At 45.3% G+C, this 22,544-nt stretch overlaps 1 protein-coding gene across 1 annotated transcript in view; it reads left to right on the plus strand.

The window, feature by feature from the left end:
• The window catches only part of LOC127046815 (metalloprotease TIKI1-like), a 105,465-nt gene that overhangs the window by 64,710 nt on the left and 18,211 nt on the right, over positions 1–22,544 (plus strand). Inside the window, exon 4 of the mRNA XM_050944373.1 lies at positions 2,661–2,835. Coding sequence (XP_050800330.1) covers positions 2,661–2,835 — 175 coding nt within the window. The remainder of the gene's footprint in view (positions 1–2,660; positions 2,836–22,544) is intronic.

Genomic DNA, 22,544 nt, shown 5'->3' on the forward strand with positions numbered 1-22,544 from the left:
GACGTCTTGAAAGCATAAGGGGAGGAGGGATTACATAGGAGGGCAGAAGGGTGTATATGGCCTGATTTGTGTATAGTTTTTGTATTGGTGTAACTGTTAGTTAATCTATAATCTGTTAGTTAATAATTATCCCAGTGCAATCCTGCATGCAACTAGTATGGGTGTGTAAAAGTGTTTTATAGCAGTACAGCTATTCCACTTCCCATATGGGAATAGCTATATTGGTATAATCATAGAATATCAGAGTTGGAAGGGACCTCAGGAGGTCATCTAGTCCAACCCTCTGCTCAAAGCAGGACCAATCCCCAGATTTTTACCCCAGTTCCCCAAATGGCCCCCTCAAGGATTGAACTCACAACCCTGGGTTTAACAGGCCAATGCTCAAACCACTGAGCTATCCCTTCCCCCCTGCATACCTGCATCCACCTGCTGGGGATTGAGTTAATGCTGTACAGCTTTGTAGTGCAGACAAGACCTACATAGGAGAACTGGGATGAAACAAAGAAAGATTGGGTTTGTAGTGAATATCAGGAAAAATGTATGAAGCCACGTAGAGTCCGTTGTGGGAACAGTCTCCCAAGCAGCGCGATGGAAGCCCCAGTGCTCTGATACTATAAACAACAAGAAAATGGCCTGTACGGAATCATTTGGCCTTGTCAGGGTGGTGGCTAGATAACCTCAGACATTAGACTTCTGATTACATGGGAGTGTGAGGTTCTGCCTAGCAGAGCTGAGTGGAAGGGGTGCCCTACTGATCTGACATTGCCCTCTATGGCGGAGCACGTTAAGTGGGGAGCGCAGGACTGGAGCTACTGTCATGTTCAGTCTGTTGTGCCACATTGTGAGCATTGTGTGCGTGTCACTGTCTCTTTGTTGTTGCGCACACCTCACCGTCGCCCCAGGTGCATTTGCAGCTGAGTGAATTGTTGGCAATGATAATAATAAATAACACCTAGTTCTTATGTAGCATTTTTCCTCCACAGATCTCAAAGCACTTTACAAAGGAGGTGAACATCATTATCCTCGTTTCACAGATGACCGTACAGATTAGACATGATTATTTTATTAGATTACTGCAGATTACAGACCTTTCTTCCCATCCCGAGGAGAGAACTGCCCTGTTGATACTATGCCACATGTCTCTGAGGGACAAGTTGCCCTTCACCTACATCAGAGTCCTTTTTCTCCACCACATAAAGCTCGCCATCAGAGACAGATTCTGTGTGAGCTGGTCAAAGGGTGACCTCCCTGTGGCCCTAATAGTCTAAATCTGTTAAAACAGCAATTCCCAACCAGTTGGACATGATCTGGGAAGTGCTCATACCCCATTGGCGGAGAAATGGCAAACAAAAAACAAAGCCTGCCAAATTCTGTGGAAGCCAACGAGGGGAAGGAAAGAGCAAGAGACTGTCTTCCTCCTGGAACTCTAAAAGCAGCAAAGAATCCTGTGGCACCTTATAGACTAACAGACGTTTTGGAGCATGAGCTTTCGTGGGTGAATACCCACTTCTTGCATCTGAAGAAGTGGGTATTCACCCACGAAAGCTCATGCTCCAAAACGTCTGTTAGTCTATAAGGTGCCACAGGATTCTTTGCTGCTTTTACAGATCCAGACTAACACGGCTACCCCTCTGATACTTGACTCCTGGAACTCCTCACTCTTACGGCACCTGCTGCCCCCCACCTTGAATCTCGGGGGTTTTGTTTTTTAATCTCCTTCTTCTGAAGCATTAGGGATGGCCTCAGCCGGAGATGGGACTTGGTTGGGGCGGGATGGGGCTCTGAGGTGGCACCGAGCATTCTGTCTCTCAGGTGCTTGGCTGGCTGGTTCTTGCTGGCATGCTCAGGGTCAAACTGATCACCATACATGGGGTGGGATCAGGAAGGAATTTCCCCCCAGGTCAGGCTGACCATGATCTCAGAGGTTTTCAACATCCTCTGCAGCGTGCGGGTGCATTATATGCGTACGTCTTGCTTCATCGCTGCAGGGGCCTTGGGCACTGGTGCATATTGGTCCCAAAGGGTGGCAAAGGATTTGGAGGGGGCGGGGTTGCAGCAGGCAACCATAAGTGGATTTGGGGCTACTGTGAGGGGACTGGGGACCACCTTGTAAATGGTGCACATGGAGCTGGTTGAAAAATGAGAACGTTTTTAATGAAAAAATTGTCCCTTTTTTGGAAAAATGTTGAATTTTTTTTGACCGACTCTAGTAGCTGGGTTATTATTCTCCCCCAGCCAGAGCGGCTTGTAGGACAGCAGGCAAAAGGCTCATGTGACACTGTCCCTGTGATCTTAATCTTGTAACACTTGGGGGGCGTAAGGAAAAGGTATGAAGCTAAAGATGGCCAGTGACAAAAACGGATTTCCTCCAGCCACACAAGCAGGATTCAAGAGCTACCATCTGACAAACCCACAATGTCTGTTTTCTTTGTATCAAGCTAAAACAAATTCAGTTGCACATGTTATAAAATCACATACTTGGAGAAATGGAGCATTATTAACAAGTCACTGAGAGGGGTTTTTGTCCTGCTGTACGTGCTTTTTGTGAGGGGCAAGGGGGAATGCCAGGCGCCTCAATGCCTGACCTTGACAATCTTCGTCTCCTTGGAATACACCAGTGAAATAGTCAGTTCCCACAAAGATTTTTCTTTCTTGCCTAGGTCCCAAATTTCATTAACGCCACCCTGCCACCCAACGAGCGCATTACCGCCCAAGAGATAGACAGCTATTTCCGCCAGGAGCTCATCTACAAGCGCAATGAGAGGATGGGAAAGCGGGTGAAGGACCTGCTGGAGGAGTACCCCAACAAGAGCTTCTTCTTTGCATTTGGAGCCGGTACGTGCTAGATGAGCTCTTGAATTTGATTACTTTCTTCCTGCTTTTTTACGAACTCTGCTTTCAAGCCCCAGACTCAGTTATAAATCCCCAGGCATAACTCACTACAGGATCAGACCCTTAAAGGCATAACAAACCCTCTTCCCTTAGCTGGTTCTTTAGACATAGACAGTTATTCAAATTAAAGATCAATGTGAACTCTTTGAAGCTCGCCCTGTAGGCAGGCAGAGTTGTCGAAGGTGCATACTTGGTTTACTGCCTCATGCTAGCTTAAGTCTGAAAAGTTAGTTGGTTGATGGGTATCTAGTTCAATCGGTAGTGCCAAGACACTTCCAATGAGATTGGGGCCTCATTGTGCTTGCTTTGCACTTGTACTTTTTAGTTATTTTCCTAAGGAGCAATTGATTCTCATTGGTTGGTAACCATTAAAACATGTTGATTTACAACTCAATAGACCCCTGACACTCAATCTGATACTTCTTTTTGCTAACCAGGAGGATACAGTATATCTAGACACATTTATTTTTATCGTCTTAGAAAATGGTAAATTTTCTTATTTACTAGATGATTGATTTTCTACTCATGATTTGTGTCAAGCTGCATTGGGATTGAAATTAGTATTCAACTAAAAATGCCCCAAACCAGCATCTGCAATTTTTAAAATTACTTGAATAAAACTACATTAACGCTGCTGGATACTAGTTTCTGTGTATGTTTATCAAAACATATTTTGCATTTAAAATTAACTGATTTATTACAACAAAGTATTATCTGTAGGTAATGTGTTGAACTAACTGTGTTCACCACATCCCTCAAGTGTTTAGAACTGCTGGACCATACTTTCACACCTAGTTTTTATTCATAGACTGGAAGAGGAAAACAAGCATTCCTGCTTTTTTTAAACTTTGAATGAACTAGTCATTGAACTGAACTAGTTGAATAAACTGAAATTAAGAAAATATTCTCTCTGCATTTGCAGAGTAGGCTACTGCTGTCAAATACTGCTTTGGCACTTCAACCAACTCTGGTTCCAGTTGCTGAGCCAGTGACTTCCACCAGGACAGTGGTGGGACTTTCTTTAACACTTGGCAGCAAACATGGAGTGCAATATTATTTTTGCATTTAATTTAAATGATGTTATTAGATTATAGAGGTGTAGACCTTAACATAGGTTGTCAATTTCAATTTAATTTTAAATGTTTATTTTTAATAATCAACCTGTATTTAATTTTAAATAAAAATCTGATCTAAATAAAAAAACCACAAACCTTCATTTTCATACACCCTGGTCCTTGTGCTGAAGAGCTGAGAGTCTAAATAGACAAGACAGGCAGAAGGGAGTGCAGTGGAGACAGAAGCACAGAAAGGGGAAGTGACTTGGACCAGCCAAGAACAGAGCCCAGGTCTCCTGATTCCCAGTCTAGTGCCCTACCCGCTGCCTCCCAGTTAAATTTGTCTGTAAACCTTACTGGCCACTGAAAAGGGGAATGCAGCTAAAACCACACTCAAGAAGAGCAGCGTCCTGTCAAGCATGAGATACACATGCCACATTCATCTGCTCAATGGATGTTGCTTCAGTGAGGGTGGAAGGTCTAGATAAGGAAAGGGAAATATTTATCTGAATGCAGGAACAGCATTTACAGTAAGGAGGAATCTGTACACATGCAGCAGGTAGCTCTGGTTACGGGCTATCTGCTTAGCATAACAAGGATCTCTCACACTGAGTAGGATGGTAATGAAAGGTAGCTGATAGTATCTGTTCAGGCATGCATAAAGATTGCATACATACCATCCTTCTGCACTAATACACTGCTGCCCACAGCTCTCCACCATGGAGAAAAGTGACTCAGACTAAGGGCTTGGCTACACTTGAGAGTTACAGCGCTGGTGGTGACTTTACAGCGCTGTAACTTACTCCACGTCCACACTGGCAAGGCACATATAGCGCTGTATCTCCCTGGCTACAGCGCTGCCTGTACTCCACCTCGACGAGAGGAATAAAGAGAACAGCACTGCTCTTGCAGTGCTGGGGTGCCAGTGTAAACAGTGATTAATTTTACTACGCTGTAACTGAAACTGACCTCCATAACCTTCCCATAATGCTTTTTAAGTAAAGATAACACTCTTTGTTTTGTTGTGATGCCTCTCTTTGTTTTGTTGTGAACTCAGGGGCTCCCGAAGCTGCTTACCTAAAAAACAAACACAGCTATTGTTTGCTCGAGCAGAGGCAGGCAGGGGGATGAATGTCTACAGCTAGTGTTTGCTTGAGGAGAGAAGCAGACCAGAGACGGGGAGTGGGGTCCGTTTTGGAGCAGCTGCTTATCTAGTCTAAAGGCTATTTGCATTTAGAGAATGAGAGAGGGGTGGGGGAAGGGGTCGAAACTTTTAAAACGATTAAAGGTTGGTGCTGTGTATCTTCAAGTCATTAGAACTTGCAAGGCAGGGAACTGACACAGTGTCAGTTCCAAAAATCCACTCTTTCTGTCTCCCCCACACTCCCTGTCACACTCTACCCCACTCTCCTCTTTTGAAAAGCACGTTGCAGCCACTTGAATGCTGGGATAGCTGCCCATAATGCACCACTCCCAACACCGCTGCAAATGCTGCAGATGTGGCCACACTGCAGCGCTGGTAGCTGTCAGTGTGGCCACACTGCAGCGCTTTCCCTACACAGCTGTACGAAGACAGCTTAACTCCCGGCGCTGTACAGCTGCAAGTGTAGCCAAACCCACAGCTTAGTTGGGTTAGGGCATTCGGATGTGTGACGCAAGTTCAGACTTTGAATGTGCTGGTATAAATCAGCTGCCAACAGCACTGTCTGAACTCCTGTCATGTTAGAGCAGCATGTGACTCCCTGATGGGTTCATATTGATAATGACAGACCATAGATAGGAGACAAACGCCAGCCACAGAAGAAGGCATGAGAAGAGCTAGTCTCTTACATGTACTGCTCCAGTGATTGGGTCATATCTGAACACTGAATGGCCAACATTCAAATACAAACGAGGTCAGATGGACACAACAGTGAGCATGAAACTAGCCTGTCCCAGAAGCACTGTCCTGGAAGAAGTAATGACCCCCCCAGGAGCAGCACATGCAATGAAATGGGCAGGTATAAACCAGAAATGTAAAGATACCTATTCCTGAGTGGTCTTCCCTATCTTCCATTTTGTTTGTTTATTTTTTCTCTCTCTCACAACTTGTCTACCCAGCAACTTACATGCAGCACGCCAGGGTGTGAATCTACAGCAGGGGTGGGCAAACTACGGCCCGCGGAACAGTCCTGCCCAGTCCCCCGGCCCCTCCCCTGCTGTTCCCCCTTCCCCACAGACTCAGTTCTCCCCGCCGCCAGTGCAGTGCTCTTGGCGGCAGGGCTGTGAGCTCCTGGGGCAGCGCAGCTGCAGAGCCTGGCCTGACCCGGTCTCTGTGCTGCGTGGTGGTGGCGGCGTGGCCCGGCTCCAGCTGGGCAGTGTGGCTGCTCCAGGCAGTGCAGTAAGGGAGCGGGGGCGGGGGGGGTCGGATAGAGGACAGGGGAGTTCAGGATGGTCATCAGGGGGTGGGGGTGTGGATGGTTGGGAGGAAAACCGGGGGGATTGAATGGGGGCAGGGTCCCTGGGGGCAGTCAGGAAGGAGGGGGGTTGGATGGAGTGGTAGGGGGCAGTCAGGGGACAGGGAGTGGGGGTGTATGGATGGGGCAGGCGTCCCAGAGAGGCCATCAGGGAATGGGGGGGGATTGGATGGGGCAGGAATCCTAGGGGGGAGGCAGATAGGAGGATGCAGCAGGGGAGATAAAGAACAGGATGACGAAAATGGAGCCAGATTCTCAGCTGCTAAGAATAAGTGTATTTACACTAGCAGAGAATCTGGCCCAAAGTGGACGGAATGCCTCCAGCAGCACATTTCCATAACAAAACAAAATAAGGGGACGGGGCCACCAGAGAGCCTGGGTGCATCCTCAAGTTGCTGGCTCACGCCAGCATGTCTTCACACTGACGTTACCCCTGCAGGTTATGCTTGGGCCATGTTATAATAATCATATTTTCACTTGCAGTGTAGACATATCCAAAGAGGGCAAAGTTAAGGTAAATTGGGTGGAGTGCTAGTGAGGGATGCAGGATAAGTGCTCATTTCCAGAGGTTTAAAACATTGGGTTTTTAGAAAGGTGTAGAATGTTGTAAGGAAACCGTAACATTGTTTTTTGGTGTTAACTGCTCTCCACTGAAAAACACTTTCATCTCCTACTCTCTTCTAACGAATCTTTAGTTGGGGTGTGGATGGGGTGCTATTAACCTCGCCTCTTTTACCTCCCTTTCCTTTGTATTTGTATTTTTATCAAAATGTCATCAAACCAGAACAAATTGATAGACCGTGTGGCTTTCAGTGGATTCAAATGCGGTTTAATGCTTTGTTTAGTGTAGAATTTCGTGCAAAAAACTAGCATTAGTGTGGTGTTGCAGGTGAGACTAAAGCAGTCAGAAGAGAGGAAATGCAGAGTTAATAGGAAAAGCTTAGCTTTAGCTCTTCTCTCTGTCTCGTGCCATAAAATATAACCTCACCTTGTATTATGAATATATGTTGACCTTTTAATTGCATAGGCCTTGATGGAAGGTAGTGGGTAAAGATGGACCCTGCACAGCTTCACTGACGTCAGTGGATTCTGCACAGGTCAACATTAGCCAATCTCCATGCAAAATCGTGGCTGTAAATTCCAATTTCTTATGCTATGCCACATGTTGTGAGTTAAGGTATAGTAGAGTCCATGTTCAGACATGGCTTATTTTGTAGATTTCATTGAGAGTTTAGAGAAACAAACACTTGTCCTATATATTTTAGTGAGACATTTTTCACTCATCATTCAATTACAGAACGAGTTTAACACAAACATAAATGTAAAAACAAAATAAAAACCAAACAAACCACCAAACAAACTAGCTGAGCAGATTTTGATGAAACGTTCCAGAAAGTCTTGCCTCTTGCCAAGACAGAAATTAGAAGGGGAAGCCTGTGTTTTGGGAGCTGATAATGAGCTCCTCCCATCAGTCCATGCCATCCATACAGTTGAGAGATTTCACTGGGGCAGCTGATGAGCGTTAAATGCTCACCTGTGTGAGTAAAAGGTGGAGAAAGTCCCAGCCTGCCCCGTTGTGCACAGAACAGTTGACCTCAGGTGAGAGGTTTGGCCCACTGAATTTTTTAAACCCTGAGACAGTTCCTGTTTTTGTCTCTGAGGTGCTTCCTCCCTGTTCCTACTGAAAAAAACAAGGGCTGTATTATTCTCAAGCTATTAACACAGACTGAATGTTGGCAAACTCCCAGCAAGGCTACAGAAAGAAGGGCTGTGGTCAAAATTTCTTCTATTACCAACAAAAATCAAGCAATTACTTAAGGAAATAAAGAAGCTGTTCACAAGCTATGACTCAGATTTGTATGACATTAAACCTCCAGGGAATGCTATTTTCTTTCCCCAAGTTTTTGTTTTTGTTTTTACAGACCGCCCAGAAAGGGGAATTGGGATGAACAGCCCGATTAGCCAATGTCTGAATTAACAATTCAGCAAGTTGTTAGAGACGTAACATCTCAGAAACACCAGATCTTACTAGTTTTCCTGCTGAATCAAGCAGCTTCGTGACTTAATAAGCTCTAAATTCAAATTAATTCACAGACAGTCCAGCACCATCTAAGACATGTACTGAAAGGAGCAGTCGTGATCCGGGAGAAGGTTTGTAGGTTATCACAGAAGACGGATTGTCACTGACCAAGTGCACAACGGGTAAATAGGTGCTAGGTTGTAATAGGAGAGGGACTTGGTTAGAAAGAGAAATGACAGCTGCTGTTTAAGCCAGTGCCTACTCGAGTCAATGGAAAGGCTCCCACTGAGTTCACTGGGCTTTAAATATGACCATAAGGCACTTGTCAGACCATCGGTGTGAAAGACTCTCTACCATGCCATGGGAATTTTAGATGGTCAACCCTGTGGGGCAGGAATTGTCATGTCCTGTGTATATGTCCAGCACCTAGAACAATGGGGTCCCACCCTGATTGGTCTTTAAGCATTACTGCAATAGAAATGTTAATTAGTATCAGTTCTTATGATTTGTTTGTTGTTTTGAAAAGATGCAATTTAGGCCAAGAAGCCTGAAGAATCTAAATTAAAAAGGAAAGTCGTAATTGTGACTGGGTTTACAGCCTGCGGGACAGAGGAGATTGATGACATGAGCTAGCAGAAATATTTATAAAACAAAAGAATGAATTCAAAGCCAGGATACATTTGTCATACTTGTAGGGAGGTTTTAAAAAACCCTAAGGAACATACGGTAGGATTTTCAGTTACCTGGGCAAGCTGGGAGCCTGATTTCCTTTGAAGGTCAACTGGAGTTAGGAAGGTAACTTGCTCAGGCACTTTTGAAATTCCTACCTACAATCTAAATAATCAGAATTGGGACTCCAGGAGTAAATAGGGAATGCAGCCAGAGCTACTTTGTGCAAAGGGGGCTAAACTTATGCAGTAAGTTACTGGAAAAGCCAACAGATGCAAAGTATAAAGACATTCAAGAAACACATTCGGGCCTGAAAGAGAGGAGCGATTTGAAAAAAACCAAACCAAACTCCAAAAGGAGCAGGCAAGTGAGATCATGATAAACCAGATTAAGTCAATTTTGCCTCTCCTTGTATGTGAAGGGTCTGATTCCCCACTATGCTACTCCGCTTCTGGGATGCAGGATCATTGTGAGCTCCATGAGTGGAATAGAAGGGCGGAGTCCCAGAAGGTGTGTGAACATATGTAACTTGAGAGTGGCTGATCCAACTTGGCAGCTTTTCTGTCTGTCTACTCAGTAGCTTCTGGAGACTACAGCTAGTGTAGGGTTATCGTGATGACAGTCTCCGATGGGGATGTAGTCCGTGGAAGCAGGAACCATTTCCAAAGCCCCAGGGGTTGCACGAAGGGCACTCGGCCTGGAGACTGACAGATATACACAGTTGAAGTTATGAGTGTGCAAAAATACCCCTTCCAAGGCATCGGTGAAATCTTCAAAATAAGGTAAGTCAGGAGAGAGAGCTGCTCAGAGCAGATCTCGATGGTGGTTGGCTGACAGCTCCTTGTCTTTGCTAGAGTTCCCTCCTTGGTAGCAGTGGTGGGAGATTGTGTCTAAAAAAGGCTGGTGTAGACATGTCTCCAAAGCCCTTTCTCTGGAAATCTCCCACCACTGGGCCACCACCAGCACAGCTCTCTCCAGTGATAGCAACCATGAGAACGTTCCTGCAAAACAGGGCCTAGGTGTTTTTACCACCATATTTCTTAATGATGCCGGTCTTGCTGTCATGGTGATAAAAGCATGAGCAGTCTTTCCATTGACTTCAGTGGGCTTTGGATTGGGCCCTTGTTTTCCTGTCTCCAGCAGGTGGAAACAACTCTTCCAGCTGGTTACGTCAGACTTGTATTTTTCTTATGATGAATTCTTCCCAAGTCTTTCCTTTCTGGCAGGATTAGATTCTAGAGATGGTGCTTCCTGGCAGTCCATCCCCCCTCTTCCCCGCACACATTAATCAGGCCAGTCTGTGAGAAGGTAGCCCTCTCTGGTTCTAAAAGACCTGTGAGCCTAGAGCCCAACCCCAAACTCAGCTGAACTAAATCAAGAGTGTGGGACCTGGTGAGGTTTTTCTTTTTTTCCACTTGTCACCCAATTGCCTGAAGGCATCTTGCACATCTGCAGCTGGCTGGCACATCAATGTCTCAATTTTAGGAGGAGGCCAGGAGAATCCAGGCAGGTTGTTGAATGGAAGTAGCTACATTTCAAAAGAGCATCTTAATGATATACACTCTAAGGGCCAGAATATCAAGAACTCTCAGCACCTGTTGGGAATAACAGCAAATTCCCCCACTGACAACATTGGAAGCTGAGCTTTTGAAAATCTGGGTACCTTCATTTAGGCGCCTAACTAGGAGCTCTTGGGTACTGAGACCTTTCTTGAAAATCTGGCCCTGAAAGTATTAGATCCAAGCAGCAAAAAGACTTGACTGTAAAATGTGGCTTTGGTCATTGGAAAAAGAAGCATTTTTATAAATTTATGGAACTTCAATATTTCAGTAAATGGACTGAATACACGAAAATGTTTTGAAAGTAACTTCAGAGAGAGAGACTGAGAACTTCTCATCCAGGAATAGAGGTTTAATAAACAACTTTGACAAGAGTCCACAAGTCCTGCTACATAGGTATTAACTGAAGAAGTAACTGAATCTTGCCCATAAGGAAGTGAGCCAATGAAGAAGTGACAAACACTGATACCTGAGTCCAGCTGGACTCTGAAAGTGTGTTCTCTGCTTTCAGTAAATTGGGTAAGAACGAAAGTAGCTCCTATAATTTGAGGCCTGAAATTACTTTCAGTTAGGATTGTGATTTTTTTTTTTAAACTGGAATAGTTATACCAGTACAACCCCAGTGTAGATGCAATTATACCAGTATAAGGCAGCTTATTTTCCTTCCTGAATAGGAATAGTGTATAAAGCACATTTATACTAATAGAACTGGTGTGTTAGGTAGGGGGCTGTGCACTTTAACTAGACAGGTATAGTTAAACCTTTACAACTTTTGTGTGGGGACAAGCCCTCAAACAACTTAGAGCAAGGATCTTGCTCCTCAACAAAGGACAGAAGTTGCAAAATGACACGAGAAACTTGCAGCAACAGAAGATGCTTCAGCATAAAGCAAAGACCAGCAACAAGCTCAGGAGCCAGGAACAATCCCTTAGCTCCAGCACAGCTTTGCAAATGTTGGTGCCCATGCCCAGCCATGCCACCACCACACAGTAGGTTAACTCTGTCACTGCCATTGATTTCAGTTGGCTGTTGAACTGTTATGGTCACTTAAGCTTTATTAACAGCTTCTGATGTTTAAACACTGACTAGTTGGATAACATATATGTCTGGAAAAGAGACGTGGGATTTAACTTTAAGATGATTAGTTTTCAGTCATTTGCCTGTCTTTAAACCACTGTTCAAAGCAAGTTGATGGATTAAAAGGCATGAATACTCTTTGAGCGGTTTCTTTAACTGAATTAAAGCTCTTCTTCAGTTTCTGAATTTCATTGGACTTAGCCAGGTTGCCCTTTCTATTAAAAAAACCTACAGTTTTAGTTTAAAAGAAGATGAATCCTATGCCTGTTACCAAACTTCCCTTTGCCATCAGTACATTGTTTGGAGAAGCTAGGAGGTAGGTTAATTGCACAGGATCCACCTACTGAGTTTGGGAATCATTAATTTTGAGGTTAGCTCACCTAGAGAGCAGAATACAGGAAGTGGCTCTCACGCTTATAGGAACTGTAACTTCTGTTGGAGGTGTGCTTCAGGAAAGGTCCCGCAGACGAAGCTGTAACGGCACGAACTCCTTTTTTCCAGCTTCTGCTGCTGTTCTTTGTAGACTAAATTATGCAGGGTTAATAACTTAGTGCTGAGTTATAGCATCCGTTAGGCACAAAAAGAGCCTGTGTTGATAGACTGTGGGTTCACACATCCTTGAATTTGTATCACAGGGAACAATAATTCAATTTTCCTGATCTTTGTTTCTCCAGGCTATAATTTTAGTAATTTGGGGGTTAAATTACTTTGCGCACTACATCCTAACTCTTACGCAAACATACCCTGATGAGCTCCCAGGGGTGGAAACAGATGGGTCTGTGGCCCCATGCAAGCCTGTGCACTGGGATTCCTTGCACTAACAGGGTGACACTTCAGGCCAGTATAGAGACAACTTGGACCAGAGCTAGTCCTCCCTCCACTGGATCCTTCGCTTAAACCCCTCTTCCATCACAGCTCTGGTCGCAGTCACGTGGCAACATTTTTTTCATTCTATTCATTTTGTGAGGCCGATTCTTCCATCTCTGCCAAGTGAGTAGCAAGATTCCATCTCTGTAGTTCAGGACAGTCTGCGTAGAATCGCTGATGATGCCAAGACTAATGGGAAGTCTTTTCCAAATGTGCGCTGGACACTACCCAAGTTAAGCTTGGTAAAAGGCATATGAAACTTATTACATCAGGGATTGTTTCTGCTATAGGCTGCCTTTGTTATGCCTTGTCAGGCTTTGTCAATATAGAATAGGAAGGTGATCCCACGTAGGTCACTCTTGCCTCCCAGAGGGTCAGCTGTTTTGTGGCCAAAATTTTTGCAAGATCGTTAATGGTAGATAAAGCTATCGGGGACACACTCCTACAACCCTTTCCCCTGCTCCAGGTTATCATGCTTCATCCAGTTCAGCTCCTTTTAGGGAAAAATAGAGATTGGTATTGACTGCTTTTGGAAGTCCCTGTACATGAAAGCATGCTCCTCTATAATCACCATCTCCTCCTGGAGAAGAGCTCCTCAGCCTTGCTTTGGTGTATATTTTGTCCGCATTGGGTCCTAGAAACTGCATCTTGAGATTCTTCTTCGAGTGCTTGCTCATATCCATTCCAATTAGGTGTGCGCGTGCCACGTGCACGTTCATCTGAAGATTTTTACCCTAGCAACACCCGGCAGGTCGGCTGGGCACCATGGCACTGAATATATACCCCTGCCGACCCGTCCGCTACTCAGTTCCTTCTTACCGCCCATGTCGGTCGCTGGAACAGTGGAGCGCGGCTTAGCTGATCTCCACTTCCCTAGCTATTCACTCGTTCTAGTACTTATTGTGTATATAGTTTTAGTTTTACAGTTGTAGTTAATACTTTTAATACCCTTTTGTAAACGTAGTTAGTGTATATAGTTCAGAGGGTTGGGGATTAGCCCCTTCCCCTCTCCCAGTGCCCAGACTCATGCCTGGTTCACCGGGTTTCAAACTGTGCTCGGCCTGCCGGCGGCTGATGCCAATGGGAGACCCCCACGACTCCTGCCTAAAGTGCCTAGGGGAATCCCATCTTGCAGATAAGTGCCGGATTTGCAAGTCGTTTAAGCCGCGGACAAAAAAGGAGCAGGACTTTCGCCTTAAGCAGCTCCTAATGGAGGCAGCCCTCACTCCTCCGTCTTCGGCACAAAGTGCCGCACAGTCCGTGCCGGGGAGAAGTGCCTTGTCGGCACCAGAGAGCACCGGCGCCGCGAAGACGTCCCGACACCAGCCGTCACCGGCCCAGAAGCCAGCCCGGCACCGCTCCCTCTCCCTGCGTGCCAGAAAGCTGAAAGCTCCTGCGGCTCCAATATCTGCACTGCAGTCTGAGCAGCAGCCGAAACCGAGCCGCATAGCACCAGCAACTGCCGCGGCACCGGCAATCTTGGCACTGTTGATTCCGACCATGCAAGAGCCGTAGAGTCCGGTGCATGACAGCTCCCCGGCACATGCCTCGGTAGAGCTTATCGTTCCCACCACGCCAGAGACCTTTTCTACTTTCCACCCCGGAGAAGGTACTCACTCCGTCTTCTCCCACCCTATGGTCTCGAGGTTCCTCAAAGACTTGGAGCATCTATACCCCCTAGTACGACGCCCCGCCCCTTCCTGGGACCTCAATTTAGTCCTGACGAGACTTATGTCCCCTCCATTCGAGCCGTTGGCAACCTGCTCACTCCTATATTTGTCATGGAAAGCAGCCTTCCTTGTAGCCATCACATCAGCTAAGAGAGTCTCTGAGCTTCGGGCTCTGGTGGTGGACCCACCATACATAGTGTTCCACAAGGACAAGGTGCAGTTACGCCCACATCCGGTGTTCCTCCCAAAAGTAGTCTTGGCCTTTCATCTCAACCAGGACATATTCCTCCCGGTCTTCTTCCCCAAACCGCATACATCTCGTAGGGAGCAGCAGTTACATTTGCTCGACGTCCGTAGGGCGCTCGCCTTCTATATCGACCGAACGAGGCCCTTCCGCAAAACGCCCCAACTCTTTGTTGCAGTGGCGGACCGGATGAAAGGCCAACCTGTCTCTTCTCAGAGGATTTCGTCCTGGGTAATGGCGTGCATCCAGACTTGTTATGATCTAGCTCATGCCTCTCCGGGTCGTATTACCGCACATTCTACCAGGGCCCAGGCCTTGTCGGCCGCCTTCTTAGCTCGAGTACCTATTCAGGAGATATGTTGAGCAGCTACGTGGTCTTCAGTACACGCCTTTACTTCCCATTATGCCCTGGTGCAACAATCCAGAGACGATGCAGCCTTCGGCTTAGCAGTTTTGCATTCTGCAGTATCTCACTCCGACCCCACTGCCTAGGTAAGGCTTGGGATTCACCTAATTGGAATGGATATGAGCAAGCACTCAAAGAAGAAAAGACAGTTACTCACCTTTGTAACTGTTGTTCTTCGAGATGTGTTGCTCATATCCATTCCAAAACCCACCCTCCTTCCCCACTGTCGAAGTAGCCGGCAAGAAGGAACTGAGGAGCGGACAGGTTGGCAGGGGTATATATTCGGTGCCATAGCGGCACCACGCCAGGGGGCGCCCAGCCGACCCGCCGGGTGTTGCTAGGGAAAAAATCTTCCGACGAATGTGCATGCGGCGCGCGCACACCTAATTGGAATGGATATGAGCAACACATCTTGAAGAACAACAGTTACAAAGGTGAGTAACCATCTTTTACTCCCTCCCAGTTGGCCAGGAGGCCATGCTTAGGTTCTATTTTTATTACTACTGCACCCCACTCTTCAGGGAAGTCATTTGGGAAAACATGAGCCCTGTGGTAGAGATCAGCCCAGAAGTTCAGGTTCCACCTCATGTAGTGATCTCAAGAGAAAACAATGCTGTATTTTGCACTGTCCAAGTCATTCAGCGGGGTCTGCCTCCTCCTGGATTTAAAAAATTCAAACTCTCTGGTACAAGTGCCAAACCCTGTGTTCTGTGAGCTGGGTGATCAATCTGCAGGACTAACCCGTGTGATGCCTTCCTACATCTCCCCCATGGATCTGGTCTGCCTGGAATTTCTCCTTGTGTTTGTGTTCCTTTGGGTTACTGGCAGTTCAGGGCCCTTTCTCGTTCCTTCACCAGCTGTTGGGAGGAAAGGACTCTTCACCTATCGGTTTCTTGATGATTGATTTGGTGGGTGAGTGAAGCTCTAAAGGAAAGAAAGCAGAGGGTGAGTTGCTGTTCTTTCTGTCTCTCAGCTGTCTGAAAACGGAGCCAAGAGCTATCCTTCATGCTCACAGGACATAGCCTGTGAAGTGGAAAGTAGATAAAGGAGAGTCAGGCTTGATCATACAAGTAAACTTAATCTAGTTAACCAGGTTTCGTCCTGGGCATATCTGGAGCTGTCATGGCAACTGTTCTGGATGTACTTCCTATTATTTTAAAATGTTTTACATTTCAGGAACATTTTAGGAAAAGTGATTACAGATTCTCCTTCCTTTCCTAGATGATTCTAAAAAATTAGAAGCCTGTTTGTCTAAGATATTTATAATGGCTTGTTTTAGCAATCCATAAATCACTAGCCCACAAAAGCCATCTGAATGTTCCTATTAAGGTCAGAGGAATAAACATCCTGATTTAGGATATCCCAGCCATTAGGACCAGTAGCATCACTCTGTGATTGCATCATCATAATCACATGCTACAGCTGTTCTTACCACTACTCAGAGGGCATCAATCTAAAATGCATTTCCTGATAAACATTTTTGTTCACCCATAAATATCCGCTGGTTTGTTATTGTGGGACAACTTGTAAGTTATGGGTTATGCGAGAGTTTGAGGGAAAAGTTCTGAGATATTTCTGCTAAAGAAATACACACAAAATTACATGGACTTCAAGTTTTAGGTTTTTTTACATGGACTTTAAAAGAGAGGGCTGATCAAATTATTGATCTATCCGCATCAGATAGAATGTTTTGCTGAAAGTCTGACAGTGGCATCATTTACCAAATGCATTCTTGCGACATATAATAATTAAGAGACAAATTCTGGAACACCAGTGAACCCGCTAGTATCTGGCATTTCCTCATTTGCTTGGCTGGAATTTTACAAATGTCCAAATTCACAATGGTTTAATTTGGGTTTGGCAGTCCCCGATGAAATGGATATTCTTGACTTAATTGTAAAGAATAGAACACCTTTGTGTGTGTTCAAGGCAGGAAAGGCTGCAGACCAGAGAAACTGAGCCTGTTGTGAAGAATGTTGTCACTTAGGATACTGCAAAAAATAAAGAAACTGACCCAACCAAAACCCCTTGCCCAATAGAATCACATAATGCAGAACATTTGAGAGGGATGTTAGGAAGATTTGAAATTCAGAGGCCAATACTTTAACTGGTTTGTAAGCGCATGTTGGTCAGACCGCTTTGTTATTTGAACATATTGCCCATCACAATCCCTGCACTCCACTTCCTTTCAGTACAGATTAAAGGCTTGGGTTTATTTACTCTCCAGTAGAGAGTATGGCTGAGCTGGTACACACAACAGCTCCTCAGTTCCCTTTTGAGTCTGAACACAGAAGAATAGAGATTCATGGCTCCCCAACCCCCTGCCAGAGTAAATTGACCTCTCAAATGCATCACTTCACCTAGTGGTACAAGGATAATGGAGAGCTGTGTACAGAAAGAAAGGAGGAGGCTTTCTGATGGGACAAGGGCCTGGGGCTTTTCTTTTGGGGGCATTCAAGTGTGTTAGGCCAAAATAGAAAACAGGTGAAAGAGGCCTACTCCCTGTCATGCTTCTGTGGACTCATTCTCTCATACAGCATGAATGTTTGATCTTAAACCTTGGGAGGGTGAATCCCCTCTCTTGTTGCTTTCTGTGAGTAGATGGATCTGGTATATATAACCAGGGCTCTTACTCTAGAGGGGGCTTGGACTATATTTGTTCCCAGAACAGAAACAAAGTAGTTACTAATGACAACTTCACCTAGCTCTAAATAGGGGAGAGGCTCACTATCCCGAATATCTATGAGATCCTGTGGTTGCGGCCCTCTCTCCTCTCCCCCTTCATCCACTCTATTGTTTGCTACTTTTGCATGCAATATCACATCTAGAATGAGTGTGTAATCTCCTCGGGGCACAGGCCTTCTCTTTCTCTTTGAAATGAAGAGCGTCTGGCACGCTTTTGGATGTTTCATAAACAAACAATATAATAATATCTCATGCATGATACATGAACAGCTGGGTGGTAGTGGTGTTGATTTCTGGTGGTTGTCACTGTTGTGAAAGGAGTTTTTGACGGCCTCATCACATGTCTGGGCATGTTTGTGAGCACAGTTGTGTTTTCACGTTTCCTTTTTTTTTTTGTTCCATTTCTCTTTTGCTGAGATTTATTAGCACACAGTTTCTCTCTGAGAGCAAAGCCTTGTCCGTTTGCCCAGTGATGTCAGCACAAAGACTCACATTGACTTCAGTGCACTCTGGATCAGGTCCTAAGTCATTTTGTTAAAAGAAAATTTCAGTGTAAAAGAATGTTCTTATTACGCCATCAAATTACAAAGAAGAATAAGGACCCGATCCAGGAAATCACTTAAGCATATGCTTGCCTTCAGTGGTACTTACACAGTGACTGCTTTCCTGAATGGCAGCCTAAATCACTATTATTATTTTTTGTAATTTTCATAAACAATAAAAGTTACAAAGAGGAAAATGACTTACAGCTTGTTTGTTACCTAATGCTGCACATTTCATCGGATATCCACTAAAGTATGCAATTGTGCAACTTTACAACTTGTCAAAGGTTCAGGACCAGGCAGTACAAAATCAGACAATATTACACAGACATAACATGTTAGGGTGGGGGTAACAATAATGTAAACTTACACAAATACGAAAAAGAGGGAAGGAGAAGGCTGGGGTGGAGGGTGGGAAGAGGGAGGGAAAAAAGCAGAGAGGTGAAATTGAATGGAAGTCTGGCATTCTTTGAGCTATCTCAGCATTCTTAAGCCAAATGTATCATGAAACCTATCATCTATCAGATTTCTTTGAATTCCTATACTTGCTCTCTACGTGGATAAGGTAATATTTCTTTAGCTGAAAACTCAGACAGGTCCAAATACCACTCCTCTATTTTGGGCATAAGCCTACTCCTCCATTTTTGTCAAATCACGCACTTGGTAATCATTCATCAGAGGGGTAGCCGTGTTAGTCTGGATCTGTAAAAGCAGCAAAGAATCCTGTGGCACCTTATAGACTAACAGATGTTTTAGAGCATGAGCTTTCGTGGGTGAATACCCACTTCGTCAGATGCATGTGGTGGAAATTTCCAGGGGCAGGTATATATATGCAGGCAAGCTAGAGATAATGAGGTAGTTCAATCAGGGAGGATGAGGCCCTGTTCTAGCAGTTGAGGTGTGAAAACCAAGGGAGGAGAAACTGCTTTTGTAATTGGCAAGCCATTCACAGTCTTTGTTTAATCCTGAGCTGATGGTGTCAAATTTGCAGATGAACTGAAGCTCAGCAGTTTCTCTTTGAAGTCTGGTCCTGAAGTTTTTTTGCTGCAGGATGGCCACCTTAAGGTCTGCTATAGTGTGGCCAGGGAGGTTGAAGTGTTCTCCTACAGGTTTTTATATATTGCCATTCCTAATATCTGATTTGTGTCTGCTTATCCTTTTCCGTGCCGACTGTCCAGTTTGGCTGATGTACATAGCAGAGGGACATTGCTGGCATATGATGGCGTATATTACATTGGTGGACGTGCAGGTGAATGAACCGGTGATGGTGTGGCTGATCTGGTTAGGTCCTGTGATTGTGTCGCTGGTGTAGATATGTGGGCAGAGTTGGCATCGAGGTTTGTTGCATGGATTGGTTCCTGAGCTAGAGTTCCTATGGTGCGGTGTGCAGTTATTGGTGAGAATATGTTTCAGGTTGGCAGGTTGCCTGTGGGCGAGGACTGGCCTGCCACCCAAGGCCTGTGAAAGTGTGGGATCATTGTCCAGGATGGGTTGTAGATCCCTGATGATGCGTTGGAGAGGTTTTAGCTGGGGACTGTATGTGATGGCCAGTAGAGTCCTGTTGGTTTCTTTCTTGGGTTTGTCTTGCAGTAGGAGGTTTCTGGGTACACGTCTGGCTCTGTTGATCTGTTTCCTTATTTCCTCGTGCGGGTATTGTAGTTTTGAGAATGCTTGGTGGAGATTTTGTAGGTGTTGATCTGTGTCTGAGGGGTTAGAGCAGATGCGGTTGTACCTCAGTGCTTGGCTGTAGACAATGGATCGTGTGATGTGTCCGGGATGGAAGCTGGAGACATGAAGGTAGGCATAGCGGTCGGTAGGTTTTCGGTATAGGGTGGTATTAATGTGACCATCACTTATTTGCACCGTGGTGTCTAGGAAGTGGACCTCCCATGTAGATTGGTCCAGGCTGAGGTTGATGGTGGGGTGGAAGCTGTTGAAATCATGGTGGAATTTTTCCAGAGACTCCTTCCCATGGGTCCAGATGATGAAGATGTCATCAGTGTAGCCTAGGTAGAGAAGGGGCGTGAGTGGACGAGAGCTGAGGAAGCGTAGTTCCTGGTCGGCCATAAAAATATTGGCATATTGTGGGGCCATGCGGGTGCCCATAGCGGTGCCACTGATCTGGAGATATAGATTGTCATCAAATGTGAAATAGTTGTGTGTGAGGATAAAGGCACAGAGCTCAGCAGCCAGTTGTGCTGTGACATCATCAGGGATACTGTTCCTGACAGCTTGTATTCCATCTGTGTGTGGGATGTTTGTGTAGAGAGCCTCTACATCCATGGTGGCTAGGATGGTGTTTTCTGGAAGGTCACCAATGCATTGTAGTTTCCTCAGGAAATCAGTGGTGTCACGGAGATAGCTGGCAGTGCTGGTGGCATAGGGTCTGAGTAGAGAGTCCACATATCCAGACAGTCCTTCAGTGAGAGTGCCAATGCCCGAGATAATGGGGCGTCCAGGATTTCCGGGTTTGTGGATCTTGGGTAGTAGATAGAATAACTCTGGTCGGGGCTCTAAGGGTATGTTGATTTGTTCCGGTGTTAGTGTAGGGAGTGTCCTGAGTAGATGTTGCAGTTTCTTAGTGTATTCCTCAGTGGGATCTGAGGGAAGTGGCCTGTAGAATTTGGTGTTGGAGAGTTGTCTGGCAGCTTCCTTTTGGTAGTCAGACCTGTCCATGATGACAACAGCACCTCGTTTATCAGCCTCTTTGATGATGATGTCAGGGTGGTTTCTGAGGCTGTGGATGGCATTGCGTTCTGCACGACTTAGGTTATGAGGCAAGCGATGTTGTTTTTCCACAATTTCTGCCTGTGCACATCGGCGGAAGCATTCAATGGAGAGGTCCAGACTGTCATTTCAACCCTCAGGAGGAATCCATATGGAGTTCTTCTTCTTGTGCTGTTGGTGGGAGGGTACCTATATATCAGTGCGCTGTTCAGTGTTGTCCTGAAAGTATTCTTTGAGTCGGAAACGGCACGGAAGCTCATGCTCTAAAACGTCTGTTAGTCTATAAGGTGCCACAGGATTCTTTGCTGCTTGGTAATCATTGCGGCCCTCAAGAACCAAAGTCTTTGTGGTAGAGTTAAACCCAGCTTGGTTGGACCATAACCTACAATATAATTTTCAGATGAGGATTGGCTGTTGAAGCCAAGGACTATTTTCACTCTTGTGTCCACCTCTTTCCACAGCTGCCTGTGTCCCATAGTATATGCATCAGGGTTCCCTTTTTTTCACTGCCACGCCAATGAACCTAAATTGTTGTTAGGAAAAAGAATAATTAAAACTCAGAAAAAGAGTTGCCATTTTGACAATGTGATATAGATTAGGACACAGGAAATGCAGCTTGTGATTGAAATGTCTGAGAACCTGAGATTTTTAACACCTAAGGTAAGTGCTATTGTTTTAAAAACAAAAATGGCTGATAATGAAATAAAACTTAAGAACCTTGGTATGGCTTTCGATCAGTCCGTTTCCATGCAAAGTCGTGTGTCCGACAGAGCACATCACAAATGCAGTGTCTTGTTTTATTCCAGATGAGCACTTTGCGCAGGCTGCAGCCTTACGTATCCCAGTCTGATGTTGCAACAGCAACTCATGCTTTAGTGATCATAGGCTTGATTATAGTCACTCCCGATCTTGCAACTTGGTCAGGTGTGTGTTCACTCATTAGGCCTGCCTCATCTGCTTGCCAGCAAATGCCAGTTGAGCTGGCATTGTTTTGGTTCTTAAAGTCCTTTTGGTGACTTCTCTTCAGACCCCAGCCTGTCGAGTATCGGAGCTCAGACCACACCATCCTTTACAGATATCACCATTTCTCCCCAGCTGGGAGGTAAACTGCTAGAGTGAGCTTGGGGGTGTGGGATTTGCTGCTCCTGGACATCTGTCTCAGTACCCCATCCCCAATTTAGGGAATATACCTTAAACCTCATTTTTCCATACATGATTTTTAATTGTTTTTGATTGGCATATTTTTTCTAACTGCTTGTGAGAATTTTAACACCAAGTGCTTCTGCCGGAGGAAGGGAGTTTGCTACAAATTATAGTTTTATTTAATAGCAGGCTGGCAATGACAGAACAGGATAGAGCTTTGAAAGTCTGTGCTGTACCTCCTGTGTCTCGGTCTCCTTCCCAGAACCTGTCTCTGAGGTATGAAAACAAACCTGAAGTCACAATCAGTCTGCATGCATTAAGAAAAGTCCTGGGGAGGAATTTCTTTTCCCATGCTGGTCAGCGTTTGTTATAATAGACTGTCATAATTAATTCATTGTGATGTCAGTTCATAGGCAAAGCAGCATACACATCTGACTGAAAATGGAGTGGGCTTATAAGAACATAACATAAGAACGGCCGTACCGGGTCAGACCAAAGGTCCATCTAGCCCAGTATCTGTCTACCGACAGTG

The sequence above is a fragment of the Gopherus flavomarginatus genome, chromosome 3 (assembly GCF_025201925.1).
Source record: "Gopherus flavomarginatus isolate rGopFla2 chromosome 3, rGopFla2.mat.asm, whole genome shotgun sequence".
Lineage (NCBI taxonomy): Eukaryota > Metazoa > Chordata > Testudines > Testudinidae > Gopherus > Gopherus flavomarginatus.